Source organism: Rhineura floridana, chromosome 1 (assembly GCF_030035675.1).
Source record: "Rhineura floridana isolate rRhiFlo1 chromosome 1, rRhiFlo1.hap2, whole genome shotgun sequence".
Lineage (NCBI taxonomy): Eukaryota > Metazoa > Chordata > Lepidosauria > Squamata > Rhineuridae > Rhineura > Rhineura floridana.
Genome location: NC_084480.1, coordinates 193,599,810 through 193,614,367, shown reverse-complemented (window position 1 = coordinate 193,614,367; position 14,558 = coordinate 193,599,810). Strand labels below are relative to the sequence as shown.

The following is a 14,558-nucleotide window of genomic DNA, read 5'->3' as shown; positions in this document are numbered from 1 at the left end:
CCCATTTATACCACTGGCCTAAAAGAGGAACTGTGTGCCAGGTCTGCTACTCTCCTGATGCTGGACAGTAGCAAAATTATAGAGAGAAGCAGTCATTTCCTAGCAAATGTTCCTGCAGGCATAATTTAGCTGAACTACATTAGAAAATGATTGAAATATGATCATTTTTCCAACTAAAGGTGCTTAATATGCTGTCATTAATCCAGAACAGAGAACATATTTTGAAACCATTACGTTAACCCATCATGCAAAAAGCCTGGGTACTGCATATAAAAGGATACAGTGATGTGATGTCGATGACAACATACAGTCGTTTGTGCTTCTCTTTCATTTACTGCCTTCTTTATATTTTTCTTCTTTGATTCTACAATTGACTTTAGGACTGTTCTCCGTTTTACTTCCATACAGTGATTTGTTAATTGATGCAAGCAGTCTTCTAACTGTAAAGTTCTGCTTAGCAAGTCTGAAGTGTTTCTTCAGAATTTCATTGCTTGATGCCACAATGACAACTTACATGTATGAATGAGTCTCCACTGATCCACCACCACATATAGAACCTTCACATTGTTCTGTGTTTTCCAGTATAGTCAGTTTGATGTAATTTTTAAAACAGGCCAGTTGACACATTCACAATTTTGAGCAAGTGCTGGGGTGCCAAACACAAGATGGCTGCTGAGGGGGTATGGCATAATACAAAATGGTGCTGTGGTGTTGTGGCATAACACAAAAGATTGTAAAGAGCAGAAGAAAGGACCGAAAATGGTACAGGCATGCCCCCCCCACTCCCATTAGCCATTCCTGTCAATGGAAAAAGGCACCATGAGCAACAGTGAAATTTTATTTACTATGAAGCTAGGTTGGATATCTGCTGAAATGCTGGCATGCTTAAGAGGGTGTATTCAATAGAGGAGAGGCTCAGCCAGTGGACACAGGACCTGAGCAGGAAGATAAAACAGTCTGTCATGCATTTTGGATTTTTGAGGGGATATTTATTGAGATCTTTCACAGGTAATATAGGAGGTCCTGGCAGGTACACTGGTGTCCATGGATGCCACATTGGTAATCCCTATTTTAGAGTGCTGGACTAGGACTGAGGAGACCTGGGTTCTAATCTCCACTTAGTCATGAAGCTCACTGGGTGACCTTGGACCCATCACTTTCTCAGTCATGGGATTGTTATAGGAAGAAGATTGGGGAGGGGGAAATCACATTTGCTGCTCTGCACTCTTTGAAGAAAAGGCACAATAAAAATTAAATAAAAATGATAATACTTGGTTCACACATTCAGGTGCCAGTGTTTTTTATTTTTATTATTATTAGTAGTAGTAGTAGTAGTAGTAGTAGTAGTAGTTCACCTTCTAGTATGTTTATATATATATTTATATATATATATAAATAAAATATAATAAAACCAACGAAAAACAATTTAAAACAACAAAGTATCATTAAAAAATACAAGATGGAACCCCATGGTTGAAACCTATTGAATGTTCTTCTGCTTTGAAAGTTTGCTTGTAGTTGAAAAGAAAATGTTTGATGTACACTGTAGTGTTGTGTAAACATTTTTGGTACAAAACAGGCAGGTTTTTTGTAGAAGGGAGTGTGACACATTTCCCTTTTGTTGCTGTTTGAGTGTTGTACATAGCCTGATTGGCACCATTAAAAAGAAAAATAAATAAAACAGAAGCTTTTTCAAAACCAGTTAATCCAAGCTAGTTAATGTTAAGATCTCACAAATCCATGATAATGTAATGAAGCAAATTCAGAGTAAAGGCAATATTTCCTGCCCCCTTTGCCCCTCTTTCCAGTCCTTTCCCCCAAAACACTGAAACTGTGGGGAACATTTTGCATAGCTAACAAAAGTTTAAGTGAACCCTCTTGATTCAGGTCAGCCCTTGTACACACATATATGAGCAGGTCTCTAGGTACAGGATAATGTGTTACATCAGGGTTGCCAGGTCCATGGCCTGAGACTGATCCTGTATCTTTAAGAGAAGAGAAAGTCAGCCAAGTGCAGGTGTTCTTGCAACTCTATAATGAGAAAAACCACAAGGTAGGATTCTCCCTTCCCCCTGCACAACTTTTAAAGATACAGAAGATCTCTTGGAGGCCAGGCCTGGCAACCAGGAGGTCTTCTGTATCTTTAAAAGGTGTGCGGGGAGAAGGGAGAATTCCACCTTGTGTTTTTTCTCATTACAGTGTTGCAAGAACACCTGCACTTGGCTGACTTTCTCTTCTCCTAAAGATACAGGATCAGTCTCAGGCCAGGAACCTGGCAACCCTATTATTTACTTTCTGTTAAGGCTGGCAGTAAATCTACAGTGTCTCAATCAGGAGCCTTTCCAAGCCCTGCTACCCTAGGTCTTTTAATTAGAGTTGCTACGGATTAATCTGGAGGATCTTATGCATGCAAAGCCTATGCTCTGCCATTGAGCTATGGGCCCTTTTCCAATCAATGGAGGACATCGTCCTTTCTTCACTCCAGCAGATGGCAGAACTTTAATTTTGGAAAGGATATTATTGCAGGGAGGGAGACACAGATAGTTAAAGACTTATCACTATGGAAGCAACAAAAAGCCACAGTGAGAACCCAGCCCTGTGCTGCAAAACAAGCCATTCTCTAGCTAGTCCCTACCCCATTCAACATATACAAATGCATGTGAATGTTAAATATTAGCCTAAGGTGGACTCAGTTGCTCACTTTTGTCCAGTTGCAAGATTTGAGATTCACGGGCAACTGGCTGTCTGGAAGGGTCCATCCAGAGATGCATCTTTACTCGACCCTCAGGTTTGCAATCTCGATGCTGCCGCAAGAGTTGAATCTGTCTCAAACACTTTCACATTCAGGGGAAGAGCTGTAGCTTACTAGGAGGCCATCTTTTTGCATGCAGAAGGTCCCAGGTTTAATCCCGGGCATCTCTAGGTAGGGGTGGGAAAGACTAAACCCTTGGAGAGCTGCTGCCAGTCAGTGTAGGCCAATACTGAGTTATCATTATAAGGCAGCTTCCTATGTTTCCTACATGAGCTGGGCTGCATTCAGACAGCAGTTTATTCTGTTTTCCCAAATTTTCTTACCTGATAACTTCCACATTTCATTTACTCTTTCGCACAAGGCTATCTACACCTTGTTCCTTGCTGCCACTCCTCTCACGGACTGGTTCCTCGTTGCGCACCTGCTGTGCCCGCTGGCCTGAGTGTGCTGTTGTTTAACGCCAGATCGGTGCAGAATAAGACCACACTCATCCATGATTTGATCATGGATGAAAGTGTCGATTTGGTGTGCATTACCGAGACCTGGGTGGGTGAGCTGGGAGGAGTTAAACTGATTGAGTTTCTCCACCTGGATACTCTGTGCAACATGAGCACAGGCTCCAGGGGTGGGGGGAGGAGTTGCTGTGGTCTACAGAACTTCCATCTCTGTTGCCAGGAAACCACTCTGTCTTGAAGCTAATTGTGAGGGCCTGCACCTAGAGTCAGGCCAAAGAGACAGGAAACTAGGGTTGCTGCTGGTGTACCATCCACCCTCCTGGCCAGCAGCTTCTCTGACCAAGCTGCCGGAGGCCACCTTGCCTGTGGTATTGGAAGAGCCCACAACAATAGTCCTGGGTGATTTCATTGTCCATGCTGAGGCTGCCTCTAGTGTTCAGGCTTGGGACTTCATAGCCTCCATGACAACCATGGGGCTGTCTCAAGTTGTGAACAGCCTGATGCATAGGGCAGGGCACACCCTTGACTTGGTTTTTGCTCCAGATGGAGAAAGGGGTGTTCTGGAGATGGGGGGATGGATGTCACCCCATTGTCATGGTCAGACCACTTCCTGGTGAAGTTTAGTCTTATGGCACCAATCCTCCCTGCAGGGGTGGTGGCCAGATTAAGATGGTCCACCTCTGGAGAGTAATGGAATCCACTGGATTCCTGAATGCCCTGGGGGAGTTCCCAGTAGATAGAGCAGGTGACTCTATTGAAGCCCTTGTCATGCTGTGGAATTGCGAGGTGTGTCAGGCTCTTGACATGGTTGTCCCTGAGCGCCCTCTGGCATTGTGGAGCCCGGTTTGCCTTCGTACACCAGTGAGCTACGGTCAATGAAACAGGCTGGATGATGGCTAGAGTGCAAGTGGCAAAAGATGTGCTGTGAGGCTGATCAGGCATGAGTAAAACATCATAACCGTGCCTACTATGTGGCGGTGAGGGTGGAGAAGAAGGCCCTCTTCTCTGCCACCATTGAATCCTCAATTAGCCATCCAGTGGAGCTTTTCCATATTGTCAGTGGTCTGTTGACATCAACTCCAGAAAACTGAGTTTTAGACCCTTCAGAGGCCCATTGTGAATTGTTTTCAAGGCACTTTGAGGGTAAAGTTGCTCACCTCCATAGCAATCTTGATGCCCCATTCACATCTACTGTAGACCCCAGTGAGGTGTCCAGTGCAACGTCTGCTGCAATTTCTTGGGAAGAGTTTCACTTGATGCAGCCTGATGATGTAGACAAGGTACTTGTGATGATGCAACCCTTACCTTCTTGGCTTATTAAAGCTTGCCAAGGGGGTGTGACTGAGTAGATCTATGGTGTGGTCAATGCATCGTTGCATGAGGGAGTGATTGGAGCTGCCCTGAAAGAGGAGGAGATCCAACTGCTGCTGAAAAAGCCCACTCTGGATGCATTGGTTTGTGACAACTACTGACCGGTTGCAAATACCCCCTTTTTAGAAAAGGTGATTGAGAAGGTTGTGGCGCAGCAATTGCAAGTACTCTTGGATGAAACAGATTATGTTGACCCATACCAATCTGGGTTCAGGCCTGGTTATGGGATTGAATTGGCCTTGGTCGCCCTGATGGATCACCTTTATCAAGAGAAAGAGAGGGGATTGTGACCCTGTTATTCTTATTTGATCTCTCAGCAGCTTTTGATACCATTGACTATGGTATCCTTCTGGGCCGACTTGGTGAGATGGGTATCAGAGGCACTGTTTTATAGTGGTTCCGATCCTATCTCCAGGGTTGTTTTCAGAGAATAGCATTGTGTGATTGTGTTTCGCCCCCCTGGCAGTAGTGCTGCTGGGTGCCGTAGGGTACTATCTTGTCCACCATGCTGTTTAACATCTATATGATGTTTTTGGGAGCGGTCTGTGATGTTCCTGTATGTGAATGTAATGTAAATATGGTAAGTGCAGGTTTATTATAGGAAATATGGTAAGTGGAGTGAGTGAGAAGGGGGAGTATATGGGCTGTAGAATGCTGGATGATGATTGGCTGTGTGTTTGAATGGCTGAAGGTATAAATGAGAGGATGACAGTTGAGTCAGAGTGGGGGTTGGACAGGGTGGTTGTGGACAGGGAGGTTGATGTGGAGAGTAAGAGGTGGCTGTTGAGAGATTGGATTGGGAGTTCTGAGGCAAATAATAGGAATTAGGAACATAAGAGAAACATATATGAAACCATATGCTTGTCAATGAAATCTATAAGTAATCTTGTTATTCTTAGTGTTATCAATAAATATTTTCTTGGTTTACTTAAAGCCTGATTCCTCAGCTGGGGGACACAGACCAGGGGGGAGGCAGAGTAACCAAGGCTGAAGAAGAAATAGTATTGAATGGTGGCAGCGGTGAAGAAAGAGCAACCCAGAGCTGTGAGCTTCATAGGCAAGAGGCTTCAGGGGGGTTGGGAATTGCCTATACACACAGACACAAGGTATCAAAATAACCAGGAAGAGACTAAGGCACAGTCTAGAGGTTATATTGGATACACAGAGTGTTGGGTAGTGTGGCCTAGCAGGGGGATCTTTTGAGATCTGTGCTAGAGAGGAGAGAGGTAAAAAATAAACACGACGATCCTGACTGCAGTTAGCCACGAGTGAGGGTGACACAGGTGGTGCCAGGGAAGGACGTCACACGGTCATCAGGAGATTTCGGGTGAGGTACCAGCAGTATGATACCTAGCTCTCTTTCACTGTAACATCTGAATTGGGAGAGTCTGTGCAAGCCCTAGATCTTTGCCTGGACTCGTCGATGGGCTGTATGAGGGCCAATAAACTGAGTCTGAATCCTAGTGAGATGGAGGCACTGTGGATTGGTGGTTCCTGAGTTTGGATAATTGTTCAGTTGCCTGCTTTGGATGGGGTCGTACTCCCTCTGAAAGGGCAGGTCTGTAGTCTGGGGGGCTCCTGGATCCATCTTTGTCGCTAGAGGCTGAGGTGACCTCCATCACTAGGATTGCCTTTTACCAGCTTCGGCTGCTAAGAGATCTGCAGCCATTTCTGGACTGGGATAGCCTGCCCACTGTTGTCCATGTACTGGTAAACTCCAGACTGGATTACTATAATGCACTCTATGTGGGGTTACCCTTGAGGTTGGTCCAGAAGCTGCAGCTGGTGCAAAATCAGGCAGCGAGACTGCTCACTGGGGCAGGGTATTGCCAACATGACACTCCGCTGCTGAAAGAATTGCACTGGCTGGCCATTTACTACTGGGCCAAGTTCAAGGTTCTAGTTTTGGTGTACAAAGCCCTATACAGTTTGGGGCCAGGATACCTGAAAGACCGTCTTATCCTTTATATACCCATTTGATCACTGCACTCTACAGGTGAGGGCCTCTTGCAGATACCATATTATCAGGAGGTCCATTCTACACAACATAGGAAGCAGACCTTTAGTCTAGTGGCACCCACCCTTTGGAATTCCATCCCCTTAAATATTAGACAGGTGCCATCTATGTTATCTTTCCGGTGCCTACTGAATACCTTCCTCTTTTAACAAGCCTTTTAAGTAGAGACCTTATCCCAGTCTGCGTCTGTTGGAATTGCTTTTTAATGATTTAAACCTTTTCTCTTTTTTAAAAGATGTTTTTAAAGCTTTTTTTAAAAATGTTTTTAAAAATGTTTTATTTTAATGTATTTTAGAGTCTGTTCTTACAATATCTTAAAGTATTTTTAGTGCTTTTGTTTGCTGCCCTGGGCTCCTACTGGGAGGAATTCTGGGATATAAATCAAATGAGGATGGCAAAATGATAACAGATGACAAAGAAAAGGCAGAAGTGCTCAATTCCTTCTTTGGCTCAGTCTGCTCCCCAAAAAAAGGTCTATGACCCTCCCGGGAAACATGAAGTAGAAGGGGCAGGATTGAAGCTTGAGATTGATAGACAAATGATCAAGGAATACCTAATCACTTTGAACAAGTTCAAATCAGTATGGCCCGATAAACTGCATCACAGAGTATTGAAGGAACTTGCTGAAGAACTCTCAGAACCACTGTCTATTATCCCTGAGAAATCATGGAGGACTGGTGAAGTGCCGGATGACTGGAGGAGAGCTAATGCTGTCCCTATCTTCAAAAAGGAGGAACCAGGGAACTACAGACCAGGCAGCCTGACATCAATCCTTGGAAAAACTCTGGAGCAGATTATAAAGCATTCAAACTGTAAGCACCTTGAAAACAATGCAGTGATTACTAGGAGCCAACATGGATTTATGGAGAACAAATCCTGCCAAACTAAACTAAATAAGATGGGGGATACTTGGCTCAGCAATACAACATGTGAGAAGGATCTTGGAATTGTCGTTGATCACAAGCTGAATATGAGCCAACAGCGTGATGTGGCTGCAAAAAAGGCAAATGCTATATTAAGCTGCATTAACAGAAGTATAGTTTCCAAATCGTGTGAAGTATTAGTTCTCCTCCATTCAGCACTGGTTAGGCCTCATCTTGAGTATTGTGTCCAGTTCTGGTCTCCGCACCAAGAAGGATGCAGGCAAACTGGAACAGGTTCAGAGGAGGAGAACAAGGATGTTCAGGGGACTGGCAACAAAGCCCTATGAGGGGAGACTGAAAGAACTGGGCATGTTTAGCCTGCAGAAGAGAAGACTGAGGGGAGATATGATAGCACTCTTCAAGTACATGAAAGGTTGTCACACAGAGGAGGGCCAGGATCTCTTCTCGATTGTCCCAGAGTACAGGGCACGGGTTAATGGGCTCAAGTTGCAGGAAGCCAGATTTCAACTGAACATCAGGAAAAAACTTCTTAACTGTTAGAGCCATACGACAATGGAACCAATTACCTAGAGAGGTAGTCTCTCCAACACTGGGGGCATTCAAGAGGCAGCTGGACAGCCATCTGTTGGGAATGCTTTGATTTGGATTCCTGCATTGAGCAGGGGGTTGGACTTGATGGCCTTATAGGCCCCTTCTAACTCTACTATTCTATGATTCTATAGAATAATAAATAAATAAATACGATGCAAAAACTACTTCTGGAAATCCAGCAGAATATAGTGGAAGTTTAGCACGCATTTCCTTTTTAATTGCTTCCAGGAAAAAAAAAAACCTGTTTCCAACTCTTTTAACTAAGTAAATTGCAGGAGTAATAAAATTTGGGGTGGCATACAGGTATACAGTTCTTTCCCACCATTTCCATGTGGGAATCATTGGTAACAGAAATGTGCATGTGTGGAAACGGTGGGGGAGTAGCGACATGTCCAGTGATATTCAGGGTTGTTTCACACCACGTCCACTGATGTGAATTAAATTTAGTGTAACATGGTGGTATATTGGTAAAAATGCAGTTCCATGAGGCAGCAGGTACTACAGTGTGAAAGGAAAGTCAGACATCGGGGCAGAAGTGCTACCATTATAATCAGTAAAACTGATGCAATGAACCCCATGCCTGAATGCAGCCATACTCAATGTGGATTTCACTGTGGGAAGATTGGGGGGAGTGGAGAAATCACCTTAGGTTGGGGAAAAACAATTTGTGTGAATCCAAATTCTATCACAGGTGCATTTTAAAAAAATAAATAAATCTGTGCCTGTTTTCACTGCAGCTTCCTTTTAATTCTGTCTTTCCTTATCTATCTTGTAAACATGCATTTAAAGATAAATGGAAAAGAGCATGGTCTAATAGACCATGGTCTAATGGCTCACCCATATGCATCTGCGTTATTTAAATTACAGTGGCCAGGAAGAGTGAGAGTGATAGTAATTAACTCTGTGCTGGAGCTATTATCTTTTCATTTCACAAATACTGAAGAATTTGATGCATAGCAGGGGGTGGGGATGGGGAGAGATTTCCTTCTAATTGTAACTAATCTGACACACTAGTGAAGGGGCATTCTATGCTGAACCAGTGCACTCACTTTAGAATCCACTTGTAAAGGCAAATAGGTAGAGAAGCAGCAGCACATGACATAAAAATGGTGAGTGAAGAAGGGGATGCAAAGCCTAATGGGGGATATGTAGACTTTTTGTCTTTATTGAGCTTTATAGGTTAGTACTTATGACCACCTATCTATTAATCAAAAAGGTTCACACTGTGAGATCTGATAAAACAAATCCCCCTGTTCAACCTCCTTGATCAAGGCTGCTCTCACAGTTCCCAACCATGTGGCAGGAATTAGTTACACAGAGCTGGCTATGGTCAGTTCTCAAGCTAACACCTCCCCTTTAGCATCCCATCCCCGCAGTGTCTCTTTTAGCCACCCCATTGCTGAGATATGAGCTGGGAGCTGTGGCCCACCCGGAGCCACATTTCTTGAATTGTTTTAATATGCTGTAAACTGTGTTGGGAGATCACTGAATCAAAAGGCAGAGCATCAGGCTTTAAAACAAACAAATGGGGAATGTGGAGACCTGATTTCACATAAACACCATGTATATGGGATGCTGTGGTACAGAGATTTGGAAGGATCTGGAGACCAGGGTGCAGATGCCCACTCAGCCACAAAGCTCACTGGGTAACGTTGGGCCAGTCACTATCATCCAACCTGATGTATCTCATAGGGGGGTTGTGAGGATAAAATATGGGGGAAGGTGGGATAACCACATATTCCACCTTTGTATACTACACTACACGGGCTCAGGGTCTAAGTACTTACTGCCATTCAGCATATGCATGTTTATCATCACCATGTGAGTAAGAGTAAAACAGACAAGCAATAGCCCCACATGATATATGTGTTGCTGGGCCATACTATTTCATGCTGCAGGTGGGAGATATTTCAGTAATCAGGTTAGCCTTTTATCTAATGTGCTACCTGTTTGGTTTGGTTTGTTTGTTTCATGAGAGGTAGCATTCAAGCATTTGATTCATTCATCTGTGGGATGGTATAACCCAGCAGTTTTGTTCTTCTCCTTACCATTTCCAGTTATTAGCATGATTTAATTTCAAGAGGTTAAAAATACTAATAATTACTCTAAATCTTTTTTGTGCTCTTTTTATTCTCAGAACATTTTCAGTTGTTCATTTTCTATTTATTCTACTGTTGCCTCTGTCAGACCGCCAGCTTGGCACAATGAGGAGTGTGGGGCACAGCCTGTCTGACAAGGGCTGATGTACTTCAGAGCAAGCCAAATGCAGGCCCCAGACCATGTCTTACGACCTGCCAATGGTTTAACATCCCTTTCCGTCCTGTTTGTGCAGATCTGGGCAGATAGCAAAACCAGGAAACAAATTGGGCCATCCTGCTTGACTTATGAGCTACCTTCAACTTGGTGGGTCACAAACTGTGTAACCCTATGATGCTGGCTTTAACATTCTAGATGCTAGGTTAAGATGACAGCAAACTTTAAGTCTGCAGGTGTGCCTCTGGTGTAATCTAGAACCTCACTGGGACAACCATGGATAAGACTACCAAGGTCCAGCCTGCCTCCCATAATAGCTGTTAAACTATGACCCTCAACCCTTGAATTAGGGGGAGGAAAGAAACCTCTAAGTCCTTAAATTAAAAACCAGTATGTTGTAGTGATTCAAATAGTGGTGCTGGATGAAGGAGGCCAAGATTCATCCACGAAATTAAGAATGATTTGGAGCATTAACAATGTATTTGAATAAATGCAGTTAGCATAACATGTTTGTTTATATAACACACCTTAGAAGTGCTCTTGATACTTCATATATCTATAGTAAGAAGAAACACTTGAGCTCAGTTGAAGTCAAATACAGGAAGTGTCATGAAGCTGGACATCTTTGTAATTGCACACATCATTAGCTCCAAACTGAAGCTTTCCCCTCCATGATATAAGCGCAGGTAGTACAAGTCAGTGACACTTCCTGAATTAGTATGCATCATGGAAATCCAAATCCACTCTGACTGGATGACTGTGGGCAGGTCTATGTCTCTCACTCTAACCAACCTCACAAGAACATATTCAGGCTAAGCGAGATAAGAATTATAAACCAATTTACATACTAGTAAGTACTGTTAGGATGAGGTACACTTAAAGATCCCCAAAGGGCTACACAACACCCATGTCTTTCTAAGCAATAGTAATAAGTATTATGCTTTCCCACTTGATGTTGTTAGAGATTGGGGCAATTTTTGGAGGCCATCAACATAATATGCTATCATCATAGTATGTTCGTTTAAAGCTACTCTTCTTCCATCCGTGAATTGCTGTATTAATTATTTTGCCCTTCTCTTTTTCTGCTGTTAAGCTTCATTCTGACTTGGACACGGGAGTGGGAAGTGTTAAGTATACATTATCAGGAGATGGCGCTGGTACAGTGTTTACCATTGATGAGACCACAGGAGACATTCATGCCATAAGGAGCCTTGACCGTGAAGAGAAGCCTTTCTATACCCTACGTGCTCAAGCGGTGGACATCGATACAAGGAAACCACTGGAGCCTGAATCAGAGTTCATAATCAAAGTTCAGGACATTAACGATAATGAGCCAAAATTCCTTGATGGGCCTTATGTTGCCAGTGTCCCCGAAATGTCTCCAGTAGGTAAGTAAGATTTGTTTAAAAGAACTCTTACCTAACTTGCACCCTTTAAATCCTGTTTCATTTGTGCTTGAAATAAACATGTGGCATCTGAAAAATATCACTATGAGGAATGTTGTTGAGGAATGGATGTCACCTAAAAGACTTTTGAATTTATTGTTACAGTCAAAAGACCATTTCACACAAAAAATCATTTCACAGAATATACAAAATCATTAAATGAATGCTAAAAAATTTTAAAATTTAAATTTAAATTTGACCCTAAAGGGATTAATTAAAATCATTTAAAACAGTAATACAAATTATTTAGCAGAAGGATAATTCATCATTGTTTTCCTATAGTGGATGGCTGCCGTACTAAATTTAGCAACTGCGAATGTCACCTCTGGTGAATGATCACCTAATAGGTAATCCAGATAAAAGGATTGGGACCGACCAGGGAAGGGCAATAAAATAGGTAAGATTAATTGAGTTCTTAGATCACGATAATATATACATCAGAGGAGAACATGGTCATTTGATTCAATATCTCCCTCAGCACATGGACAGAGTCTCTCTGAATAGGGAATTTTATTATATCTACCATAGAGAACCGCAGACGGCAGGATATTTAATCTCATTAACATGAAAGCTCTATGATAGTTAGGGAGCTCCAAAGTCGAAAGATAATACATTAGGGTACCAAATTTAGGGTTGTATCTTTGATTCCTAACCAGAAGTAAATGGTGCTGAAAATCAATATCTTTTAGTCGTTGTTTGACTAAATCACGAGCCGATTCAAAACCCAAGTGTAAGATATATGGTAAAGAGAGACCTAAACTTGATAACTTATCAAAGATTGAATTCTCCCAAGAGGAGTAATGGTTATCTGAGAGAACATGGGGGACCAAACCTAGAGGATTAAATACCAGTTTCAGCCAGAAAAATATTCTCAGCTGCCATACACGGGACTCTATGGATTGGAGACCACACTCTAATCTCAAGATATGATTTAGAACACAGGTGGGAGTACCTAATATAGATCTTAGGAAAGAGTTTTGAACGGATTCTAGCTTTGTAAAATTCGTGTATGTAGTAATTTGAGCACCATATAAAAGTTGCGGAATGATTTCGGCAACAAAAACTTTCCTAGCCGCGGGAATAAGTTGGGCTCCTTTAGTATAAAAGAAGGATAGCAGAGTCTTTATTGTACGCCTGGCGTTTAAAAGACAGGAGTTAATGTGCTGCTGTTAGGAGCCAGATGATTGGAAGATAATACCAAGATATCTGAAGGTTTTAACCTGTTCTATTGGAAGTTTATCGATTCTCCAGACATGTTTTATCTTCTTTTTTGTGAACACTACTACTTTGGTTTTCTGGTGGTTAATTATTAGCTCTTCCTCTAGGCAGAAAGAGGATAGGGATGCCATCAATCTTTTAAGCCCAATAGGAGTCTGAGAAAGCAGAACTATATCGTCAGCATATAGTAGACAAAATCTCAGAGTATGAGACAACATCGGAGGATGGAATGAAATAGGAGCAAGAGTGGTCACTAGGGCGTTTATATATATATTGAATAGTAAGGGTGCAAGAATGCACCCTTGTTTGACACCCTTAAAAGTGGAAATTTGTTTCGTTAGGTGGCCTTTATTGTTGCAACGAATTTGCAAAGATGTGTTTTGATAGAGACCTTGAATCAAAGCTAATAGGCGCCCATCTATTCCCAATTTTTTTAATTTCAACCAAAGTCTTGTTCTAGATATTGAATCAAAGGCCGGTTTTAGATCCACGAAGGCGGAAAATAAAGCGTTGCCCTTGGAATTGCTATATTTGGAAATCAAATGCTGTAAAACCAGGGCATGATCGCAGGGAGAGCGTCCAGCACGAAAGCCTGCTTGTTCCGAAGCTAAAAGTTCCATTTGGTTAACGCAATCTAATAGTTTCCTATACAGATAGGTGGCATATAGCTTACTTATTATATTGAGCAAACTTATAGGTCTGTAGTTTGCTCGGTCCAAATGGGAGCCTTTTTTAAAAATGGGAATTATTATTGCGGCCCCCCAACCTTCAGGAATAACCATGGAGGAGTTGATGTCAGTAAACAAGGCAGCTAAAAGGGGAGCCCACCAATTTGCGTTTGACTTGAAAATCTCCGAAGGTATGCTGTCCGGCCCTGGTGCCTTATTTGATTTAAGGGAAGTTATAAGGTCAAGAGCTTCGGCGATGGAAACAGGTGGCCATGTGGGAAAATCCATAGAGGAATCTGATAGGACCTCGGCCTTGGGTATATTGCTTTGATACAGGTTGGTATAGTACCTTTCCCAGACGACTGGGGCAATGGCACATTCCAATTTAGAGTTAGATTTGGGCCACTGTTGGGCTATTATGTGCCAAAAAGTGGTAGAATTCCTCAGTTTAGAGGCCTCAATAAGCCTTTCCCACGTTTGTCTCAGGGCCAGATTCTTTTTTATTTTTATTAACTGCTTGAAATTTTTCCTAGCCTCTCTAAATTTTTCTAGATAATCCGAAGTCCCATGCAGTTTAAATGCTTGATGGATAAATTTTACGTGTTTTTTAAGTTCAAGGCACTCATAGTCAAACCAGAGTTTCTTTCTATTAGTGGGTCTACGTGATGTATCAAGTGGAGCTCTCTTAAGCAGGCCTTGAATATTATATAAAAGTTGGTAAAAGTACTGATAGGAAGCGGTATCGCCAGAGGCTGATATGAGTTGGTTTTTAATAGTCTCAAATTCTAAAGAATTTAATCGATCTGCGATCTTCTTCTGAAGTTTAGGAGCCCATTTTATTCGAGATGGGCGAATTTCTACTTCATTTGCCTCAAAAGTAAATTGGTCTAAGAAAGGAGATTCA

General features: G+C 42.4%; 1 protein-coding gene across 3 annotated transcripts in view; it reads left to right on the top strand.

Moving 5' to 3' along the window:
- Positions 1 to 14,558, top strand: part of CDH12 (cadherin 12) — a 444,800-nt gene that overhangs the window by 262,616 nt on the left and 167,626 nt on the right. For all 3 annotated transcript variants that reach the window (XM_061589878.1, XM_061589885.1, XM_061589867.1), the window contains exon 4: positions 11,417 to 11,711. In XM_061589878.1, the coding sequence (XP_061445862.1) occupies positions 11,417 to 11,711 (295 nt within the window). The remainder of the gene's footprint in view (positions 1 to 11,416; positions 11,712 to 14,558) is intronic.